Source organism: Pelobates fuscus, chromosome 4, assembly GCF_036172605.1.
Source record: "Pelobates fuscus isolate aPelFus1 chromosome 4, aPelFus1.pri, whole genome shotgun sequence".
NCBI classification, from domain to species: Eukaryota; Metazoa; Chordata; class Amphibia; order Anura; family Pelobatidae; genus Pelobates; species Pelobates fuscus.
In genome coordinates this window covers 47,993,349-48,018,184 of record NC_086320.1, presented here as the reverse complement: position 1 = coordinate 48,018,184, position 24,836 = coordinate 47,993,349, and the positions used below count along the sequence as shown (strand labels likewise).

At 41.7% G+C, this 24,836-nt stretch overlaps 1 protein-coding gene across 1 annotated transcript in view; it reads right to left on the bottom strand.

Annotated features, from left to right (window-relative positions):
• NUDCD1 (NudC domain containing 1) overlaps positions 1-24,836 on the bottom strand; it is a 174,007-nt gene that overhangs the window by 31,356 nt on the left and 117,815 nt on the right. The window contains exon 8 of the mRNA XM_063451135.1: positions 22,194-22,319. Coding sequence (XP_063307205.1) covers positions 22,194-22,319 — 126 coding nt within the window. The remainder of the gene's footprint in view (positions 1-22,193; positions 22,320-24,836) is intronic.

Here is a 24,836-nt window from a genome sequence, read left to right as displayed (position 1 = left end):
ATAGTGGGAAATGGGGATTATACCTGTTTGGAGGTAAAAATATCAAAACCAAATTATCTTGTTTAAGGCCAAGGAGACACACTACAGTAAAGCAATGATTTTTTTCAGCGGCAACAGAAGAAACAACGGGTTCTTTAAAAATATATCTTTTTTTGCATGTACACCCCATTCCAACTGCCCTGAAGTAACATATCTTTTGAGGAGTAGGATGCTGTATTTTTACTAAACAAAACATTTTATTGCTGCAAAGCAGTTTACATGCTGTTTTCTGAAATAGCTGCTACGGGAACATGATTGCAAACATCAATCTGCAGGCAACTGGCAAAGAACTTGGGAAAGAATCAGTGTCAGAATAATACAGTGTTTCAGTAAATTGTTTAGTATAGCTTAAAGGGAAATTAGCTCCTTATCACAAAATTTGTTTAATTAAATATGGCACTTAAAGAAAAGCTACCATGACATGTCCCTGAGACGTAAATAAAAAAAACAACAAAAAAAAAAAACAACAAATTTGGACAAAGCACGTAACTATGAGTTAGAACACTTCACCGTTTACCCCAGCTGTGCCCTTATATTTTAAAAAACAAACAATAATATAGGACTTTGTGTGGGTAATATGTGCAGATTTATATTATATTTTGTAGTGTTTTTTCTCCCCAAGCAGATTTCAAGCACTTAAATGTACACACTGTCAAAGCCTCAACTTATTGAACTATCTTACTGGTTTATAATGCAACCCGATAATTCGTAACCCCAAATTATTTTTTTGTGGGAGTATGAGGAATATACATCAGAGATGTAAAAAAAAAAAAAAATAATAATAATAAATTGAGGCCTAAGAAAGGTGAGCACTGTGAGGGTGTTATATACATATATATACACACACACAATACATTGGAGAGCAGACGGTAAGGGTATAACATCTGATAATTCTAACCATGCTTTCAATATGCAGATAGAGCACTGCTGTAGTGCTTATGATGCCAGGATAGTCTGGTGCCAATCCTCATTAATGGGGCAAACTGTTTTGCAATTGTTTGACCTCTTAACCTCTTACCTGTATTCTTCCGCATTCCGAGGGTCCTTTCCAGCTGGCTATGACAGCATAAGGCTTCTGTAAAGCCCCACAGTCATTTAGCGGCTAAGAGCATTAGCTGATTGCTCTCGGCTAATAAATGCCCCAATGTGCATAGAAATGTGGTGGTGAATGTGGTGGTGGTGGCGGGGGAGGGTGGCTTTCTTTCCCCACACTCTATATACTATGAGGGCTCTATATAGTTGCCAACAGTAAACAAGTGGTGTAATTAATTCTGGCACTGAACCTTTAAAGTACAGATCACTAGGACGGCACAAGTTGTCATTAGGCTTTAAAGAGTTAAATGCTCTTCTGGTTGTGCTATTTTTCTATTAAAACATTTTTCATTATCACCATTTTTGAAAATTCAGACAATCTTTTTAATTTACATATTAAAAAGCTCATAAGTGCTAAAAGCTTTGCTTGTTTTATACAGGCACTAATGTTTTGATGAGACATCAGGCAAGCTGGAGCTTCTAATTTTCTAATTATAGCTTTGCATTTTTGTTGTTGTTGCAGTTGGTTTAGGATAAAAAAAAAATAATAATTGCACCCCTCCCCCCCTTCCCTCCAAGGCAGCTGTGCGAAAACTTTAAAAAGAAACCCATATACACCCTTAAACATAATGAGAAACACATATTGGTTGCTCCACAAACTAGAATCATTGAAGCATCTCTTTATGTTGAAGATGGGCCCTGCATACATCTACAATATACTTTCATTGCAAGTAAGAATTATTTGATTGACACATTATTTTATAATATTGGGTAATTTCCCCCCCAGTTTCCCTTTAATAGCACTCACTGTTCTCCCAACTTGGTTTTAAACATATCTATATATTAAAAACCAAAGAACAAAAGTTACCTGTGCTCTTTCCACATCCCTATGTATTTTTAAACAAATGGAGGTTTTTAGTTACCTCCAATGGCCATGAGAGGATAAGCCCACCTGCCACATCAAGGCAGACCTCTTAGGTGGGTCCTAACTCTAACCATTCGTCTTGCTTCCTTGAGCTTCTGGCAAAGATATCTCTAATGAGACAGAAAGGGGTATATACATCCCAACATGCTTATTAACCCTTAATAGGGAACACATGGGATAGGCAGCAGCATTGCAACCTAGCTGTGTGATACAAAAAGTGAATACAAATACAAAGAAACAAGTCCTGCGCTCAAACTCCCATTAATCCTCGGCGGCAGCAACAATCATAGTACACATCAGCCAAAATACATATAGTAAAAACCAAAGAAAAATTTTATTTAAACAAATGGAGGTTTTTAGTTCCCTCTTTTTTTTTTTAAATACATAGGGATGTGGCAAGAGCACAGGTAACTTTTTCTGATTTTTTTTCTTTGGTGTACAGCCTGTATAACACTGCAAAAAAATGTTAGGAACAGTTTGAGGATCATGACAAAGAGTTTGAGGTGTTGCCTTGTATTCCAAATTCTTCAGATCTCAATCCAATAAATCATCAGTGAGATGTCCTGGGACAACAAATCCGACCATGGAAGCGCAATCTTGCAACTTGCAGAACTTAAAGGATCGGTTGCTAATATCTTAGGGCCAGATATCACAGTACACGGTCAGAGGTCTTGTGCTAAACTATAGTTATTTCTGTAGCTTAGTAGCCACTGGGTACTATTCATAAGGTTAAAGCAGATTTTAAGTTGATGTTAAACTAACATGCCCATTGTGAGCTAGGAAATCGAAAATCTCCACAGCCGAGGGAGGAATGTCTGCTAGAGTGGCTGGTACGATCTGGGATGTATGCATCCAAGGGAAGGATCCCACGTAGGCCAAGCCAGCTGTTACAATACTGCAGGTACAAGATTAACAGTTGTTATGGAATTACAGGCTCCCTAAAGTCATGCATATTGAATAATAGGAGCACAGCCTTTCAATGGTGCAGCACAGTGCTCTAGTTTAGTGTATTAACTATCCTGGATTGGGCTATCCTGACATGTTAAACTAAAAAATATCTCACAAAAGAAAATACTAGTCATGGTATTAGATAGTTATGAGCACCAAATGGCTATAAACATATTGACAATTAGAAAATATACAATAACAATTAGAAAATAAAGACTCCCACTGAAGCAAGCAGCAGTGTTGTAAAGCTGTACTGTCTTAGAGAGACACTGCAAAGGTGTGAATTAAAATGATCCTGAACTAGTCACTGAACTTATGCTCCTCTCAAATCAACAAATCAAACATATTAAGCATTGAAAATAGGCTATGCATTGAGGGGTCTATTGCCTTTGCCAGGGACTACTTATCCAATGCCCATTAATGGCAGGCTGCTAACCCAGGGGAGTATGAGTCCACCTTTCTGCAGGTGAGGGCACCACCAGACCACAATGCCCGTGCGCTCCTGTCCTGCGCCGACTGAATAGCCACTTAGTCCAGCAATCAGACCATGGCTTCTGGGCCGCCTCCATGCTCTTGATCTGTGTTGCCCGGTGTGACGGAGTAGCTTGCGCACGTAAGTTTTGCTCCCTCTTGAGCAACGGTGAGAAGGTAAGGTGAGTGTTCAGTGATATTGTGCAACATTGTGCTTCAGTGCCTGGAGATTCCGCCAGCAGGACATTTGGCAAGATGGACTCGCCTCCATGTGGGGCCACAAACCAGCGCCGGATATGTGAACTGCCGCTTCAGCCGCAATCTCCTTTGTGACAGGTAAATCAGGGCGGGTGGGTCTGTGTTCCAAGCTGTGACGGACGGCTGGCACTCCGACCGAGTACCTCCGCAAATCGATGCTCCTAATGCTTGCCGAGGACTCCAAGCACTCCAACCGACACCATCAGCACTGCAGACCCCACTTCCAGCGATGCAGCTTGCCGCCCTTCACCCACCCTGGACCCAAGGCTTCCAGTGAGCAGACCTCTCTTCCTCCAGAGAGCATAGCGGGAACAAGAACAGCTCTTACAAGAGCTTACCCTGGGGAGTATAGTGTGATTATAGCAATCCCCAAAGTGTAGTTATCCCATCCCCCAAGCATGAGCCAAGGCTTCAAGAAAGGGTCAAGCAGGTCTGTTTAATCAGCACCAAAGGGCTGTTTTTATGCAGGTTTTTACACAAAGTTACCAGCCACCTGGTCTTGTGGAACAGCCAAACACATGATAATGCAGTCAAACACTCCCATTCATTCCAGCAAAATCCTCCCCTCTGCCTGTGATAGAATTACTGTACACAATGGGCTAATGTAATTATCACAGGCAGGAAAATACAGTTTTTATACAATATTCATAACTTTAAAAGTATACATCACATTCACATAACGTACATGTTCTGAACCAGCACAAGCAGTACACAAACATGTAAAAATCATACAAATTGGCCCAGTGGTTCAAAAGTTTAGCAAGGGTTGATGAGAGATTGAGGAGGGACAAAGCAGCCAGTTTTAACTGGTCTGGCAGTGTCCCTAGGACAACACCCTACTGGAGAACAATAGAACAGGAAAACAGGGGAGGGGAAGAGGCACATTCTCCTATGGAATCAAAGGGGCAGAAAAAGTGTTTAAAAATCAAATATGCCCAAATAATGTTTTTAACTGGCAATATCTCCCAGCGGGCATAGTCACAAGGCAGGAGGCTGGCAGTTAATCCTCTCCAGGCACAAGTGGCGAAGGGCACTTCGTCACACAAGCGTCTCCAGAATTCTTGACAGACGCGATCGAACCGAGCCTCAAAGCTCTCTCCAGGTGTTGCGGTCACCGGCCCGCCGAGCCTCACGGTCGTGCCCGACTGGCACGACCGCTCCGACTACACGAGCTTACCTGCTCGTCGGCGAGCCGGGAACCGCGCACGTAGTTCTTCCGGGCATCACGCCCGAATCCAATATGGCGCCGACCACGTGGTCGCGTCTATGGATAGCACCGCCCCCGAGAATTATACTAATGTGTGCGTGACGTCACGACGTCAACGCACACGCACGTTCTGGGGTCAGAGGTCGCCCTCTGACCAATCATAGCTTAGAGAGGGGTATTTAAACCCCTAACTCACCCTAGTACTTTGTCATGTCGTGGTTTCAGTTTCCTGGTTTCCTGAAAGTGCTATTTTCGTATTTCTGATTTCCTGGTATCCTGATCCTTGGCGTTTCCCTGGTTATTCTGATCTCTGGTTTCCCTGACTTGGCTTGTTTTATCGGTATTGAGTATTTTCTGGCTTCCTTGACCTCGGCTTTCCCTTTGACCATTCTCTGTCTCTAGCGTATTAGTCCGGCCATTCTAAGGTCCGGTTTACGCTCTGTCCTGTTATTTTTTCCTTTTCTGACTTATGTATATGTTTACATAGTTTCTGCGTGCTGGACCACATTACTAGTCGTGACATTACAACATGGCCATGGATCCTGCAGAACTATGCAAACATATGATCGCCTGTGAAAATAGGGTGGAGGATATGGACCACAGGTTAGACCAATTTGCCCAGGCATTTCAGACCTTGCTCCAGAGGACTGCCTATTTAGAGGTCCCTCCTGTACCACCTGTGGTTCCGCCACCGGTAGTGGTTCCTGTACCACATAAACCACCGTCCATAACCCTGTCACCACCCCCTCGTTATGGAGGTGATTCTAAGGAATTCAGAGGTTTTTTAAACCAAATTGAATACCACTTTGAGGCCTCCCCAGGTTCTTTCCCAACAGATAGATCTAAAAATGGCTATCTGATGAACCAATGGCTATCTGAAAACCTCCGGACAAACTGTATGTGTCACCTCAGTTTCGAAAGAAGGTACTAGATTTGTTCCATGACGGCCTCACAGCGGGCCATCCTGGAGTCCATAAAACTCTCTCTGCCATCTCCAGGAGATTTTGGTGGCCTGCTCTTAGAAACGATATCAAAGATTATGTTGGGGCATGTCAAATATGTGCCGTTTCTAAAGTTCCTCCTAGGTCACCTCCTGGACTGTTACAACCACTGCCCATACCTAGTGCTCCATGGACCCACTTGGCCATGGATTTCATTGTGGATCTACCCAGTTCAAACGGGTTTAATACAGTCCTTATGTTTATTGATAGATTCACGAAGATGGCACATTTCGTCCCACTTAAAAAATTACCATCTGCTCAAGATCTAGTTCAAATATTCTTGAGAGAGATCTTTCGGTTGCACGGTGTACCCCAAACCATAGTTTCTGACAGAGGTACCCAGTTTGTTTCTAGGTTTTGGCGTTCCTTTTGCAAACAATTGGGCGTCGAACTCTCCTTTTCGTCAGCATATCACCCTCCAACAAATGGAGCAGCAGAGAGGGCGAATCAGTCTTTAGAAGCCTATTTACGTTGCTTTATAAATGCCAATCAATCTAACTGGTACGAGCTCTTACCCATGGCTGAGTTCGCCAGAAACAACGCCACTCATGAATCTTCTAATCACAGTCCATTCTTTGTTAATCAGGGTTATCACCCCACTGTTTTTCCTTCTGCATTTTCAGACACAGAAATCCCCGCTTTGAACACCCGTTTAGAAGCGATTCATGATACCTGGGATTCCGTCCATTCAGCTCTGCAAAAAGCCTCATTACGAGCAAAGGTCCAAGCTGACAAGAAACGGGGCGCTAATCCTGTCTATCTTCCAGGTGACAGGGTGTGGCTCTCCACAAGACATGTCAAGCTTAAGGTCCCGTCCATGAAATTTGCCCCTCGGTACATTGGTCCCTTTCGAGTTACCCAACGTATTAATCCAGTGACCTATACTTTGGCACTACCGGCTCATATGAGAATAGCGAATACTTTCCATGTGTCTCTGCTCAAGCCCCTTACTTGCAATCGATACACCAGGGTATCCACTCCTCCTCCGCCCTTGGTAGTGGGTGATCAAGAAGAATACGAAGTCCGTTCTATCATGGACTCCAAATTATCCAGAGGTGTCTTGTCCTATCTCGTTGACTGGAAGGGTTATGGTCCCGAGGAACGTTGTTGGGTTCCTGCTGACCGGGTCCATGCGCCCCGTCTTATCCGGTCATTTCACAACCGCTTTCCTCTTAAGCCGGGTCCTTCCCGCCCGGTGCGCGGTCTTCGAGTGGGGGGTACTGTTGCGGTCACCGGCCCGCCGAGCCTCACGGTCGTGCCCGACCGGCACGACCGCTCCGACTACACGAGCTTACCTGCTAGTCGGCGAGCCGGGAACCGCGCACGTAGTTCTTCCGGGCATCACGCCCGAATCCAATATGGCGCCGACCACGTGGTCGCGTCTATGGATAGCACCGCCCCCGAGAATTATACTAACGTGTGCGTGACGTCACGACGTCAACGCACACGCACGTTCTGGGGTCAGAGGTCGCCCTCTGACCAATCATAGCTTAGAGAGGGGTATTTAAACCCCTAACTCACCCTAGTACTTTGCCATGTCGTGGTTTCAGTTTCCTGGTTTCCTGAAAGTGCTATTTTCGTATTTCTGATTTCCTGGTATCCTGATCCTTGGCGTTTCCCTGGTTATTCTGATCTCTGGTTTCCCTGACTTGGCTTGTTTTATGTCAGGATCGGGACAGGGATCCAACACGCAGAGTACAAAGAGAGGAAAGGTACGTATACCGGGCCTTAGAATGGCCGGACTAACGTACCGAGAGTAATAGAGAATAGTCAGAGACAAGCCGAGGTCGAGGGAACGAGAAGACAGATAAGCGAGAGACAAGCCGGGTCAAGGGATAACAGAGAAGCAGGGTAGTACAACAAGCCGAGTCAAAACCAAATAGAGCAAACTAGAATACCAGAGCACTGAGTGACTAGACAAGCTAGAACCACGACAGGGCAATGAGCTGAAGTGAGAAGTAAGCTTAAATACCCTGGCTCTGGATGGTAATCACGCCTCTGACAAGTACCGATTGGATATCGGACACTTGAGTGACAGGTCGCTCGTGATAGCGTCATGACGTCACGTATTGAGCGTCCCGCTAGAAAAGGACGTGGATTCCTCGCGGCCGGTGTTTAAGTGACTGGATGAACCGCGAGGAACGAAGGAAACAGCTCGCCTGGACGGGCAAACCACCAAGTCTCTACCTCCCTTAGAGGTAGAGGCCTCAGGTACCCTGACAGTACCCCCCCTCTCAGATACGCCCACCGGGCGGAAGGAACCGGGGCGAGATGGGAAGCGGAGGTGAAATGCTCTGCGAAGACGAGAAGCATGAACGTCCTCCTGAGGTACCCAACTCCTCTCCTCAGGACCATATCCCCTCCAGTTGACCAGATATTGCAATTTTCCCCTTGAAATTCTGGAATCAATGATGGAGCTGACCTCGTACTCCTCCCGACCCTCCACCTGAACAGGACGAGGCGAGGAGACCTTAGAGGAGAATTTGTTGCAAATAAGGGGTTTCAACAAGGAGACATGAAAAGAGTTAGGAATGCGTAAGGCAGGTGGCAGAGCAAGGCGATACGCAACCGGGTTGATACGAGTGAGAACCCTGTAAGGACCTATGTAGCGAGGAGCAAATTTCATAGATGGAACTTTTAGGCGAATATTCTTAGTACTCAACCATACCCTATCCCCAGGAACAAAAACAGGAGCCGCTCTTCTATGCTTGTCAGCGTGTTTCTTGAACAATGAAGAACTATGTAACAGAATTTGCCGAGTCTGATCCCATAATTTCTTCAGGTTGGCGACATGATCATCAACCGACGGTATCCCCTGAGAAGAGGAAACCGAAGGAAAAATCGAAGGATGAAAGCCATAGTTCATGAAGAAAGGGCTAGAGCGAGTATTGAATGCCGTCATCCACTCATGTCCCTGCTGGATTCTCACCAAGTTATATGCCCCTCTGAGGTCTAACTTGGTGAAAATTGTAGAGCCCTTCAAACGATCGAAGAGTTCGGTGATCAAGGGAATCGGGTAGGCATTTTTAATGGTTATCTTATTTAGGCCTCGATAATCAATACAAGGTCTCAAAGAACCATCCTTCTTTTTAACAAAAAAAAATCCAGCCCCGGCAGGGGAGGAGGACCTCCTAATGAATCCCTTGTCTAGATTCTCGTGAATATACTCCTCTAGAACTGAGTTCTCTTTCGTAGATAATGGGTATACATGACCTCTGGGGGGCATGGTACCAGGGAGTAGGTTAATTTTGCAATCAAAGGACCTGTGTGGAGGTAAGGTATCGGCTTTCTTTTTGTCAAATACTGCCTTTAAATCTAGATACTGAGGCGGAATTTGTGTCTCTGTAGGATTGTCAGAGTTAGCCGATGTGTTGGTTAATCCGAGAGGTAAGACCTTCCGCAAGCATTTTTCTTGACAATTCTGTCCCCACGAAACTATCTCCCCTGACTCCCAATTAATAATAGGATTATGTCTCCTCAACCAGGAGTACCCCAGTACTATGGGAATAGACGGAGAAGAAATGAGCAGTAAGGATATGTCCTCTCTATGTAGGATGCCAACAGTTAAGTTAATCGGTATGGTCTCATGGAAAATAACAGGCTCAAGTAACGGTCTACCATCGATGGCCTCAACAGCCAGTGGTGTCTCTTTTAACTGGGATGGAATAGCATGCTTGGCAGCAAAACCCTGATCTATAAAGCTCTCAGCAGCTCCAGAATCGATTAGTGCCATAGTCTTAACTACTCCCTTTTCCCACTTTAAAGAAACGGGTAACAGAAGCCTGAGCTCTTTGTAGTTGTGAATAGAGGACAAAGTAGAAACACCCAAGGCCTGTCCTCTAGAGAAACTTAGGTGCGAGCGTTTCCCGAACGATTGGGACAATTTAGGCGTAAATGACCTCTGACTCCACAATACATACATAAACCCTCCCTTCTCCTGTACTGTCTCTCCCTCTCTGTGAGATGAGTACTGCCTATCTGCATAGGTTCAGGAATACGTAAGTCCTCGAACTCAGAATTTTGAAAGGTAGGCGCTAGTTTAAAGGAGGGTCTACGGGTCCTATCTCGAGTGTTCTGCCTCTCTCTTAAGCGTTCATCAATACGAGATATAAAAGAAATTAAATCCTCCAAATTCTCAGGGAGTTCTCTAGTAGCGACCTCGTCAAGAATTATATCTGATACCCCATTCAGAAACACATCTATATAAGCCTGTTCGTTCCACTTAACTTCTGCCGCCAAGGACCTGAACTCTAGTGCATAATCCACAAGTGTTCGATTGTCCTGTCTAAGGCGCAACAGTAATCTAGCTGCATTGACCTTTCTACCAGGAGGGTCAAAAGTTCTTCTAAACGCAGCTACAAAGGCATTATAATTATAGACTAGTGGATTATCATTCTCCCATAAAGGATTGGCCCATCTCAGAGCTTTCTCAATGAGTAAAGTAATAACAAATCCAACCTTCGCTCTATCTGTAGGATAAGAGCGGGGTTGTAATTCGAAATGGATGCTAATCTGGTTCAGAAAGCCACGACACTTCTCCGGTGACCCGCCATAACGTACTGGTGGGGTAATACGGGAAGAAGCACCTACAGTGGCTACCTCTAGACCTGAGACTGCAGGAGAGATAGAAGGAGTACGTGTCTCCTCAGGTGGATTACTAGCACGAGACAAAAGTGCCTGTAGTGCCAAAGCCATCTGATCCATCCTGTGCTCCATGGCGTCAAACCTGGGATCCGAAGAACCAAGCTGACTGTTTGTACCTGCAGGATCCATTGGCCCTGTCGTAATGTCAGGATCGGGACAGGGATCCAACACGCAGAGTACAAAGAGAGGAAAGGTACGTATACCGGGCCTTAGAATGGCCGGACTAACGTACCGAGAGTAATAGAGAATAGTCAGAGACAAGCCGAGGTCGAGGGAACGAGAAGACAGATAAGCGAGAGACAAGCCGGGTCAAGGGATAACAGAGAAGCAGGGTAGTACAACAAGCCGAGTCAAAACCAAATAGAGCAAACTAGAATACCAGAGCACTGAGTGACTAGACAAGCTAGAACCACGACAGGGCAATGAGCTGAAGTGAGAAGTAAGCTTAAATACCCTGGCTCTGGATGGTAATCACGCCTCTGACAAGTACCGATTGGATATCGGACACTTGAGTGACAGGTCGCTCGTGATAGCGTCATGACGTCACGTATTGAGCGTCCCGCTAGAAAAGGACGTGGATTCCTCGCGGCCGGTGTTTAAGTGACTGGATGAACCGCGAGGAACGAAGGAAACAGCTCGCCTGGACGGGCAAACCACCAAGTCTCTACCTCCCTTAGAGGTAGAGGCCTCAGGTACCCTGACATTTTATCGGTATTGAGTATTTTCTGGCTTCCTTGACCTCGGCTTTCCCTTTGACCATTCTCTGTCTCTAGCGTATTAGTCCGGCCATTCTAAGGTCCGGTTTACGCTCTGTCCTGTTATTTTTTCCTTTTCTGACTTATGTATATGTTTACATAGTTTCTGCGTGCTGGACCACATTACTAGTCGTGACATTAGGTCAGGATCTCTGGGCCCTCTCGAAACTGCAGGGGTTGTTGCTTGGGCCTGGCATACGGTCTTCTTTCAAGCTCTTGCTGTAGATATGTGGCTTTTCCCAGCGGGGTCCGGGATAACCCCCAACACATGAGTGCAAGCAGTGTTTAATATGCTCATGTATGCTAAACTATATGCCAGATGCATTTTAAAGTGGTAATTCCTTTTAAAAAAAAATATTTTACTCTACAAAGCAATATTGGAGATTACATACTAAAAACATTGTAAAAGTCTTGAAAACACATTACACTGTATGATTATCAATACAAACAAACTACATCTCGACGCAAATCAATGATCAAACACGTTTACATCATTCAGGATCAAATGTCCATACAAAACTACTGGAACCTTTTTTGGGAAACATAAATAATTCATCATTACATTAAGACTGCCTGAAAATGCAGTTAAAACAGCACAAAATCATTTCTTAAAAATGCAAACCACACAGAATTAACAATTATCTGTAAAACAAAGGGGGTGAATGTAAGCACTGGTGACAAGATGACAAGTAATACAGAGGCAGCCTTCTGTAAAATTTTGCAAGTATAGATTTTTTTTCTATGTAGCAGAATATTCTATTTATAACAACGTAACATCTAAATAAGAAAATGTGCAGATGTAACAAAAAATATTAATGCTGTCAAATGTTCTAGAAGTAATAATACTCCTACGGGGATGTTAGAAACAGTACAACTGTATGTTCATCGTGGTAATAGTTAAATATGTAAAAATGTTTTTATATAGTATGCATTTTACCTCACTTGAGTAAATAACAGTTGCCTCCCTTGAAGCTCATGGAGCATAGCCGCGTCCTTTCCTGCGTTATTTTTAGACCAAGTTTGTTTGTTCGGCCCGAGTTAGGCTGTGCTATCATGGACATTCAACAAGTATTCGGCCTTTTACAAACTAGGATGGCATTCGCAGTTCAATCTGTATTCCGCCCTCACTCGGATATAGTGAATTAATTATTTATAAAGCGCCAACAAATTCCTCAGAGCTGTACAATGGGTGGACTAACAGACACGTATTTGTAACCAGACAAGTTGGACGCACAGGAGGGGTTGAGGGCCCTGCTCAATAAACTTACATGCTAGAGGGAGAGGGATATAGTGACACAAATGGTAAGGGTAGGGTAGAAAAGTAGGTTGCTAGGATAGGGTTCATTGAGGGCTTACTGTTTGGTTTTGACGACAGTTGCAGTAGAGGAATCAGGGTTCGGGGAGGGAAAGCAGTTCACAGTTTAATAGATATGCTTTCCTGAATTTCACTACTAATGCAAATTCGGCCTGTTACAATCATACATAACATTACAGTGATACCTAAATTATGTTCATTCATTCTGCTTAGTGTATTCGGCCCTCATTCCACCATATTGATTTCATCATATGCAATTCAGTTTGTCATCCTACATTTTAATGTATAATAAATGCTTTGCCATATTCGGTTTTTCCTATTTGCAGCTCACACAGCCTTGGTTATACTTGTCAGCTTTAAGCACATCAGCATTTGTAACTTACGTTCACCAGGCCTCTTCCAGCCTCAGTACCTATATGTATGCACTCTGGGTATTCAGGCACTAATTGGGCCTTACATCGTTTAGTAATTATATGGCTAAGTCTTGCAACTGATAGTCTAAATTTATCTAAATACATCCACCACCCATTCATCAGTGGAACCATGTTACTCAAATGTCTCATCATTATCATCTCTAATTAAAAGTACTGCCATCGCAGGTCCAGTTAGTTATATACACGTTAGGATAAGGAGCAGGGCTGCTATTTTACTTCACTAGGTGTAAATTGCAACTGCTCCACAGCTCAGCAACCATTATTCAATCCATACTGCCCTTATGTGGCCACCCCACTATACATGAATCACAATGAGCTCTCTCAGCCTTTTACTCCTATACCTTGACACATGGCCCTCACAAGGCCTTTACTAACTACACACGCTTCATATAGCGTTTGGTTGGCTTACTGCTACAACCTAATTTTGTCCATCCTGCTTTTCACTTACTACTTTACATTGTAGCAGAGTGTCATTTCTTCAGTGTTGTCACATGAAAATATATAATAAAATATTTACAAAAATGTGAGGGGTGTACTCCCTTTTGTGAGATACTGTGTATGTATATATATATATATATATATATATATATATATATATATATATATAATATATACACAACATATGTATATATATAAACAACAATAGATCGGACACCAGAGAATCACAAATGTTCATACGCAATTCACAGTCCATTTCACAACTCCTATACAACCCTGGTAGGATTAACCTACATTTATTCATGCCATAATCGTACATCTCATACAGCCTATTATCCACCCTACAGCTCAATAGTTATATTTGGCAATATCGGTCTTCCGCTGCAATACTTCTTCATGATGTCCTCACAAGGCCTTCACACCATACGTTACATACGTCCCTCTGCGAGCAATGCACTACGACACAATTTCAGCCCCTCATTTGGGCAATTACAAACGACATACGACTTGCATTTAGCACTCTGCCTCCACTGCAATATCTCTATACTTAACCCTCACTAGGTCACTCTATATGTTACAAAAGGCCTGGCGTGGGCAATCCACTATGACACAATTTTGGCCCGTTATTTGGGCTAATACATACAACATTTACAGCTTTACAACCCTCTACAACCCTATTACCGCTTTACAACACTATTATACTATGGTTGACTATTCCTCTCTGCCTTGATAGTCCCACACAATTCCTTCCTATACGACCCTCTGTCTGCACTCCAAAGAATGTAAAAACCCCCATTACAAATTCAGCAATATTCAGGCAGCCTCGGTCATTCATGGTTTTACCTAAGCCTCATATAATCCACAACTGTCACAGGCACTTACTAGAGTTCACATATTTTGCTTCCTGCAAGAAAACTAGAGATGTTCCCATCATAATTAGATGTAGCACTACTAGGTATCTCTCTTTCATATCCATACTGATTGGCTAAGGTTTATGCTAATAATCACAAGTCCTATTATTATCTAGGTTTCTACTACCCCTACTTATCATGCTGTTGTTGACGTTTTAATCCTTAACCACAACACAGGTACTTTATACCCTCATCTCAATAGCACTTACACCATCCTGGACATATTCCCATTAGCGTTCCCATTGCGTCTTTAAGTTCCTCTGATATTCCTTTCTCAAGATCAACAACACACTAGTTGGGAAAGATATGCATGTTCCAACATAGTTCCTATCAATTCATTACTTTTCTAGTCCCCTACATTCCAAAGGGCTGTAAATGGTATTGCTTCATTATTCTAGATGAATTGTAATTCAGTCCTGCGAGGCCAACTCCTATCTTCATGCAGAGGTATTCACCCATCAGTCCAACCCATACCTAGAGCCTTGCTCAAACCTATCCAGGTTATTAGATAGGGCCTCACCTGTCACGCCCACTCATTTGAAGTTCTTACTTCTCACAGAGCGACTAACATTTCTGACACTTCGTTCAGTGGCCTCAGTCCCTCGGCCAATGCATAGCTTATGCCTCTCACAGCCACTTGGCATTTAGTAGGGCCTCACCTTCCCCTTGTTTAGCTAATTTCTTCACCATTCGGCACTATGCAAGCCACCAGTTGATGCAGGGTTGCACTATCACCAGCATGGCCATCACATTTACTCTTCATTGTAGTATGTGTCACACCTCGGAAAATACGATAACGACAAACAGGAAAAGTTAGAATCTCCTAACTTTCCCACGGAGTACCCTACTATGGAATTACCTACCTCGTCGAGCCGCGCAGACCACGCGGCACACGTGACTTGTGATTTCTGGTATCCTGACCCGGCTTTGTCTTGACTCTGAGTATTCTTGTTATTCCTGTACTTGATTTATTCTTCACCCTGTTTCTTCTTGTATATTTACATTAAGTCTGGCCATTGTAAGACTCGGTAATACATCTTTCGGATCCACCTTTTGTGGTTTTCTCTTTCCTGCATGGGGAACGGTTCCTGTGAAATTACAATTAAGACATGGACCATGCAGGAATGGGAGCTCCACATAATCCTTGCCAGGCATAAATTTTAAGAAATATGACTATAGAATGGACCAATGCTTTCAGGCCTTCCAGACTTTGTTAGTCAGAACAGCCCACCTCTCTCCTGAAAAACTTCCACCTATGCTTACCCAGCCTGTGCCTGTGGTCATTGAAGCTTCTGGTCAGAACAGTATGACCAACAGGCTTACACGCCCTCCTAGATATGTTGGTGATGCTAAGGCCTGTCAAAGGTTTATAAACCAGATAGAGTTCCATTTTGAAACATCTCTCAGGTCTTTTCCCACTGAAAGATCCAAGGTCAGGTTCTTTATGCACCAGTTAACCGATAAGGCCTTGGAATGGGCTAATCCTTTATGGGAGGAAAATAAGGACTTGGTTTATGATTACAAGACCTTTGTAAGAGCTTTCCGTAAAGTGTTTGATCCACCTGACAGAGAGAAGAGTGCAGCTAAATCTCTTATGAGGATTAAGCCGGGAAACAGATCCATAGCGGATTATGCAATTTTTCAAAGAAATATACCAGTATTACCAGTGGAACACACACATAAAGAAATAAACCAAGAGATTCTCATACACCTTAGTGAGTACCCTTCGCCCTCACATCAAACAGAATTTACATACAATATAAGGTGGAGTATCTTCTTGTTTAAAACAAATGTTGCCTAGAGATAAAGCAGAAAAAACACATAATAGTGCAATATTGTCTAAATTGCATATAAAGTGCAGGGAAGTATGTGGAAATGCACTCACAAAACAGGAGCCTATAGAATGAGGCTCAATCTTCCAGCGTTGTGGGATTTAGGTTCCCACTCCCTTCTTTATACTGCCAGGAGGTGGTAAGCAATTCAATGTCCTCTCATAGGTAGGTATAAATGATTAAAGTGCTTTATTAATAAAGTGCACAAATAAAGTATAAAAACAAGACCTTACAGATGAAGGTGACCTTGTGGAGATAGTCTCTGGTTGCAAAACGCGTTTCACCCCGTGTGGAGGCTTCCTCAGTTGCTGTAGTTGCTTGCTGTAAGAGTTCTTTATTTATAATTCGTATTTCGCGCCCTTTTCCCCCCTCAATTGGTTAATCGCGGCACTTTCGCTTCCGCGTTCCATAGGTGGAACGCATGAGTTCAGTCACTTCCGGTTTCGGCATTTGCGTTCCATCAATGGATGGAACGTGTCAGTGCGTTCCACTTCACTTTGTTCCTTAATAACAGTCCATTATGCACACAAAGTAATTGTTGTATAGTGTAAATGTCTCACACATTGAGATAAAAGAAGAGTAAGGTTAATTCATATTCCAAATACAAATAAGTATAATGCATAAAAGCAGCTCTATACACCTCCTGGCAGTATAAAGAAGGGAGTGGGAACCTAAATCCCACAACGCTGGAAGATTGAGCCTCATTCTATAGGCTCCTGTTTTGTGAGTGCATTTCCACATACTTCCCTGCACTTTATATGCAATTTAGACAATATTGCACTATTATGTGTTTTTTCTGCTTTATCTCTAGGCAACATTTGTTTTAAACAAGAAGATACTCCACCTTATATTGTATGTATATGCAATTTTTTTCACTCTTGCCTCAGAGGTGGATTGGCCCAATAGTGGTTTGACTTCTGCGTTCATGGAAGGGGTTAATGGTAACATTCTGGATGAGGTGTCAGCCAGAAATCTTCCAGTCCTTATAGAAGACCTTATCGATTAACTTAATCGACATCGATAATCGACTAAGGGAAAGAGCCCAACAGAGGACAAAAAGCAGTGTTTGATAAGAAGGAGGCAGAGAAATTACCACCTCATAGGATTTATGATTGTGCCATAGATCTCCTACCTGGTACTATGCCAACTAAAGGAAGGGGTTGTTCCTAGTCTTCCCAGAAGAGTACCATCATGGAGGAGTATATAGGAAATTCCTTAGCAAAAGGTTTTATACGTAGATCTTCCTCTCCGGACCGTTTTTTTTTTTTTTTTTTTAAACTCTTTATTTTTCATGTGCTCAGATTCAAAACAAGCGCGCAGAGCCACGACAGCTTCTGCACGCATTTTCATAACATTTTGCAGTTTAGACAGCACAATTTTTTTATAGATAACATGAGGAATACAGGCAGTTAAACATAAAGGTAGTATAGTGTAGCATGCTAGACTGAACGTGCATTTAACATGGCTAGTAGCGCTGGGGTTTGTAAGTCTAAGGCATTGCATTATTAAGAACGACAGCTGTCGTGGTTAGGGTGTGATTTGCACGTTATCAACTGTTACGACATGTCAGCAGCCCTACTGCTAGTGTAATTTCAAACTGAAGGTGTCCCATGAGACAAGACTGGTCAATAACAAGATACATAAGTGGGTATAGTAAATATAGTAGATATATGTATGAGGGACCATGGTTATAGACTCTTCGGTAAAATAACAGCATTTTAAAACCAATTGTTACTTTATGAATAGCTGGCTTGTGGAGAGCAGTTCATATGAGTAACGGCATAATGTGGAAGTCTATTTATAGCAAGACATGCCTGGCAGACTCCGCACTCCTGCTGGTGCTTATCCGATCCCTTCTGGGCGCCTGGTACATACCCCGGGGGCCTCCATCACACGTAACATCAGAGGCAAGTGTCCTGCGAAGCGCCAGGTTACCGGCTTATGGTGGGGTAAGTTTGTTCCGTCAGGTGGCCGGCACTGTCCCGGAGGGCTGGGCGCCATATATCCGGTGCGGTTTTGACGCGGCTTGAAGCGGAGGCGGGTGCTTGTCTTGAGGCAGGCTCTGCGTGTACGTTTGTGTCTCCGATCCCTCCTTCGGCGCCTTTTGAGGGGACATCTAGTGACTGTTGGTCTGTGTCCGCCCCTTGGGCCTGTGGGTGCCGGGGGTAGTGGCGCAGGATTAGCGCCCTCTCCGAGATCCCGGCCCAGAAGGCAGCAAGGATAGCATCCAGCTTGATCAGTGTGTTATTCAGCTGCTCCCCGCAGTCCCCCCTGTTTGCCAGCTTGCTCGTTGCATCCGCCATTTTGGGGTCGGTAACTCTAGGAGCTTGTAGTCCCTGGGATGTGTGTCAGGGGAGGGTGTGCTGCTGTTGCCGGGATTTCCCCCACTGGCGGGGGGTGGGAGGAAGGCTTGTGGGTGGTCCTCCGCAGTGTTAATATTGGCTTTTGGGGAGTCCCAGGCTGGGTGATCGGCCGCCTCACCCGCACCCTTACCTCCACTTAGGCCTCTAGTCAGGCTTGTTGTTGCTGCGGTGGGCCCCAGTGATGCAGCCCGCGTTCTCGTGGCTTAGAGTTATAGGAGTTGTTTCTGTACGAACCAGCCTGCATCCCCTACCAGGGTGATGCATTTTAGATGAGATTGTAGCATGAGAACCAAGTTTATTTAGCTTAAACAGGGATTTCAGGCTGGAGCTCGTGTTACACACGTCTGATCAGCTCCACAGCCAGGCTCTGCCCCCGTTTTTTTTTTTTATCCAAAAAAGAGGGAGACCTATGCCCCTGCATAGACTATAGAGGGTTGAATAAGATCACGATCCCTTATTACAGAGTTTTTGAAAGGTTAAAAGGGCCTCTGTCTTTACCAAGCTGGATCTGAGGGTGCATGTAACCTGGTACGCATTAAAAGAGGGGCTTGAATGGAAAACAACCTTTAACACCAGAAGAGGGCATTATGAATATGCAGTCATGCCTTTTCGGCTTATTTAATGCTCCAGCGGTTTTCCAAGATTTTATCAATGACGTCCTCAGAGACTTCATACATTAGTTCGTGATAGTGTACTTGGACTATCCAGTTGTTATTTGACTCACCATTACCCTACTGTGTACCAAACTCAGAGGGATATCCTGCAAGTGGGGTTTATAAACCACTGCCTGCTGTTTTATCTATAGCTCTATCATATGCGAGTTGACATCTGTTATAAGTGTCGTTTGTCCTACCTTTTACAACCCTACTGTTCTATTGGTTCGCTTTTGTCCTTTGTTTCTTTTCATATGCTGCCATCAAGTGAAACTACTCTATAACTACTATACTAGAACTAGAAGATGCGTTGCGTCCTCCGAGACTGTGCCTTTTGGTATTTTAGGTTTTATTGTGGACTTTTCTTATATATATATATATATATATATATATATATATATATATATATTTATTCGGTGTATAAGTTACTGTTTACCATATGGAATTCTGTTTGTTATATTCTATTCTTAGCGCTACCTTTATCTTTGTTTGATTTGTCCCCCTTTTCGATCTCCTCCAAGTGCCTAAAATGTGGGGAGGAGGGGACTGATTTGTTCACGGTTTTTGGAATTGTTCTTGAATTAAGGCATTCTGGAAAGAAAATCAAACTTATGATGAGTCCCTTTTACACTTTTCAGTACCACTATCCCAGGACCTGTACATTTTTTGTTTCTGGCAATACTCCAAAACATTCTACATTTATGTGAATTATTCTTGCAGCTGCCAAAGAAGCCAGCCTTCATATTAGAATTTCACTTGATAAACACAACCTAGCATTGTGCTAATCTAAATTAGCTAATGCATTTAATTTAGACCGGATAAAAGCCTTACAACGTAATTTCCCTATATGTTAATAATTAAGACACCCACATCCATTCTTTAGATTTCCACCATAACATTTATCAACATATGAACGGGTATTTTTTTGCAAATTCTTGGTGGAAGACTTCCACTTTCACTTTTTTTGCAAATCTTATTCAGCACTAAGCGTGATACAAAGTGTAAATAATGTTGCGTTTGTTACTTTGTTTTCTGAATGCAAATATTTGCTAGAGTGTTCAGTAATGTAACCCCAGCACCCACGGTATTCGTCTGTTTTATGTAAAATAAGAAAATGTAAAAAAAAAAACAAAAAAAAAAAAACACAAACACACACACACACACACACACAGATTATTGTGCTTGTTACAGTAACCTTGAAAAAGACCTGCAGAGGTCGAAACGTCGGTTTCGGTTTGTACCTGGATTAAATAAAGCTACACATTTTTTTCACAAAGACCTGAGTGTGCATCCTACATTCTCTATTTGTCTCTCTCTCTCTCTCTCTCTCTATCTCTATATATATATATATATATATATATATATATATATATATATATATATATATATATATATATATATATATATATATATATATATATATATATATATATATATATATATATATATATACTCTTCATACCTCATTTGCGTTATATGGCAAAGTTCTTTCATTCATTCAAAGGTCTATAATGATGCAGCATTTTTGTTGGGACAGAAAATTTAGTGATCAGAAAAAAAAAGAAAAAATTGACATTTACCATCACCAAACAACCAAACAAAAGCTGGTTTATATGCTAAACTTGCTCATGAATACAGCCGTTTTATTTTTCTTTCTCCCCGGCATACAGAAGAAAAGTTATAATGATATGACCCTGATTCATTAGGAGGAGTTGAAGCTTGGTGAAACCCAGCTGTGTTGTGGAGACAAAGTGAAGATATTTTAAGGGCATCCATTCTTTCCATCTCTCCCATGAATAAAAAGCAGTAAGCAGGTCAGGCCACTCAAACTCCATATACAAACCTATGTAGAGATGTGTCATCACATACATTATTGTGCAAAGAGATTGGCAGAAAGTATACAGCTGTATGGGAGATGGGAAATGGCAGGATGCTAGAACAATGCAAGTGGTTACAAAAATATTTATAAATTATATATATTTATATTTTGTAATACAATAACGCAAATAAAATAGCATTAAAGCTGAACTGTGTATATTAATTCACTTGAATATTTAAAAGATTTTCATTACAAACAGGCTGACAAATGTTTAAATAGTTAGACGCCAGAAAGACATATGTAAAGGGACTACAGACACCAAATCAACGTTAGCATAATGAAGGAATTTTGTTGCATAGATAATGCCCCTGGAGTTTTACCGCTCAATTCCCTGCCATTTAAGTGTTAAATCAGTTTGTTTATATAGCCCTAGCAACACCTGCCTGCATGTGACTTGCCCTGCCTGCTTAAACACTTTATCTAAAGAGAGATCTAATATTTGAAACCTGCTTTATTGCAATTCTTTTTTTTTTTTATATTTCAAATTTCTTGCACTGTTAATCGCCTGCATGCGTGTGATTTAAGTTCAAGTTACTAAGCAGAAAATTAAAATTTATAAAGTAGGTTAAAATCTGGTTGAAAAATTAAACAATTTTTTTTCATGCAGGCTGGGTGCATGTCACAGACAGGGGAGGTATGGCTAGGGCTGAATAAAAAAAACAAAAGTGATTTAACTAAACGATTTCAGAGAATTACGCAGTGAGACTGCAGGGGCATGAACTATACACCAAAACGGCTTTATTATGCTAAAGTTGATTTGGTCACTGTCATGTCCTTTAAATAATTCACATGATTCCTCCAAGGAGAGGAGAGGAGAGGAATGACCAATTCAATAAGAAGATTTTCATAAATGTTAGAAGCTTTAACTAGAATTACTTTTTTTGGAGAGGTAGGACCAAGCTTCTGGATTTATCTTGTTTTATGCATTAGATTTGTTGTTATTTAATCACCGCTATAAGTTCCAATTAAGGTTTTAGTTAATGTGCACTTACGCAATGTTAAGCTTACTGTACTACAAGGGCTTTGAAACACCAATTTACTTGGCTTAAAGGTCACAGGAAGAAGATACTAAAATGTAAATCACTTACCACGTGACTTGCTTTCAAGCTGTTCCCATCAAATCTATATAGACTGGTACTGTCCTCAAAGAACATATCACATTCTTCTAGCTCCTGTGCATTACAAGGGGGTTTGTCAAGATCTGGATTTGGATTCTGAAATGAAGAATACATTGAACATGTAAGCCTGCATGGTAACGCCTAGCTAACAAAGAAAATAAACAATAGTAGGTTTAGTAGAATTCAATATAATGTTTGGTAGAGTTCATAGGCTGCGATAAATGCACTTCTGATGTTAGCTTTATCAGAATAAACAATTTAAGACGAGCTGTTGAGTCCAATGTAATATGCCTACTCCCTGATAGAGCGTATCATTAGGATTCATGATTGTCCTTTATATTTCTGTGTTGTTTTTTTTTTTTTTTTTTAACACAGAGGCTCTTTCGGCACTGCTCAACTCTTCGCTTCTTGCAACATCCATGATGGTCCAATCCAGATCTTCTCACAAAGGATCATTGAGGACATAATGTGCATGCATGTTGAGCACCATGTGCACATTCAAACTTCCCATACAGGGGTCAAGTCCTGGGGAAAAATTGTGGGAACTCACCCAAGATCCACCCCCACCCTCTCCCCTCCCGCAAAAAAAAAAAATGAAATTAAACGTTCGTGTACATATATATCGTAAAGTGCAAGTTAACAAAGACAAGTATATGGAGATATTCTCTCCGGAGTACGTCCAAGTTATCCGTGCTAATTTATTCATGCCGTCAGAGTTGATGGTCCTCTTTGTAGAGTCCGATTAATTTTGGGTTAATTCATTATACACGCACTGCATTCATTATACACACACTGTAAATAAATATTCAATTAATATATTTTTTTTAGGATCTAATTTTATTTAGAAATTTACCAGTAGCTGCTGCATTTCCCACCCTAGTCTTGTACTCGAGTCAATACGTTTTCCCAGTTTTTTGGGGTAAAATTAGGGGCCTCGGCTTATATTCGGGTCGGCTTATACTAGAGTATATACAGTATTACCACAAACATACAACACCACAGACACACACTGCATGCCCTTTATTAACACAGTCATACACAGCATTACTCAGGTTATACATGCATATTCAAATATCACTAATAACTTCAGGCTGGGCATATGCTGAACTTTCTCACCTCAATACTGTGCATGTAGAGAATAAAAAAAAGAAATATTGAAAATGATCTACACATTGTGTTAACAAATCCCTAAATTATGATGTCACCTGTGGCTTGATATGAAAATTTACTGGTATTTATGTGCAAAATTAAAATACGATTGTGAATACCGCCTTTTGCGTGATAGATCTTAAGAAAACAAACTGTTGATCTTACCTGATCTAATGAATATCTACCAAAATCAATAAAAAAAAAAAAAAATTCACTTGAGGGGGGGCTAACCCGTAGTCACGCCCACAAAGTTAAGTAGTGAATACCGCCTCTTGCGTGATAGATCTAACGAAAAAAACTGTTGATCTTACCTGCTCTAACGAATATCTACCAAAATCAATTAAAAAAAAATGACAATTTCAGTTGAGGGGGGGCAGCCCCCTAATTATATATGCAATATCTCAGTAATTAGACTAGATCTAACAAAAATTTTGCCTGATCAAACCTGATCTAACGTAGAGCTATCATAATCAACAACATTTTGTAAAAATTTTTGTTGAGGGGGGGCTGGCTACGGGTTAGCCCCCCCTGACAATGATTGTTAATATCGCATAATTTAAAGTAGACCTAACGAAAAAAATCGTTGATCAAACCTGATCTAACAAAGATCTAACAAATGGAATAAAGTTTTGTTAAAATTCTCAATATGGGGGGGCTAACCCGGGGGTGGTATTTTAAGCCACTAATAACTGTAGTTATTATATTTACTAATTGTAACTTAGGGAATAAGTTGTCTTCTAGCTAACAGGTCAAAGAAAGATAATGAACATCACATTTCCAATTAGCAACTATTCTAAATATATTGAGAGATTTTGAATAAAGGAGTATTTTTAACATTTAAAGAGAATTTAATTTTACATACCATTGTGAACAAAGGCGGTAAATACTTTGCTGCTTAAAATTATCCTTATATCTCTAAATCATATACAAGGGTGTTTGTCTTTAATATAAAACACTAGAAAGATTAACTATGTTACTATTTCATCTATCATTATTATACAAAGTATAACAAATGTAAAGATTTTTCCACAGATTTTACCCATTAACATTTTTAGCACAACAGCACCTGATGTCATTGAGATGTCTATCACTGAGATGTTACAAAGAGTCCATTACCGCAAAAAGAGGCGTTCTTGAGAATCCACTTTGATTGCTGTATCAACATACCATTTACTATAATGGGATCCATGTCACTTAAGACAATGTCTTGGAAATGCTGTCAATTAATCTATTCCGTAAAAGAACATCGGAGAGTATCCAATCTATACACATCATAAACGGTGTAAAAATGTTTCATGGAAAAAAAAACAAAATAAAAAAAGCAAAGACAAAGTCAAATACCAACACCATCACCCCGGTGATAACAGATTATGCGGATTCAATATCTGCAACCAATTCTAGCCAAATATTTGGAAAGCTGGACTCTACAACCTATACTCTACAACAAATACCTGGGTATTCTAC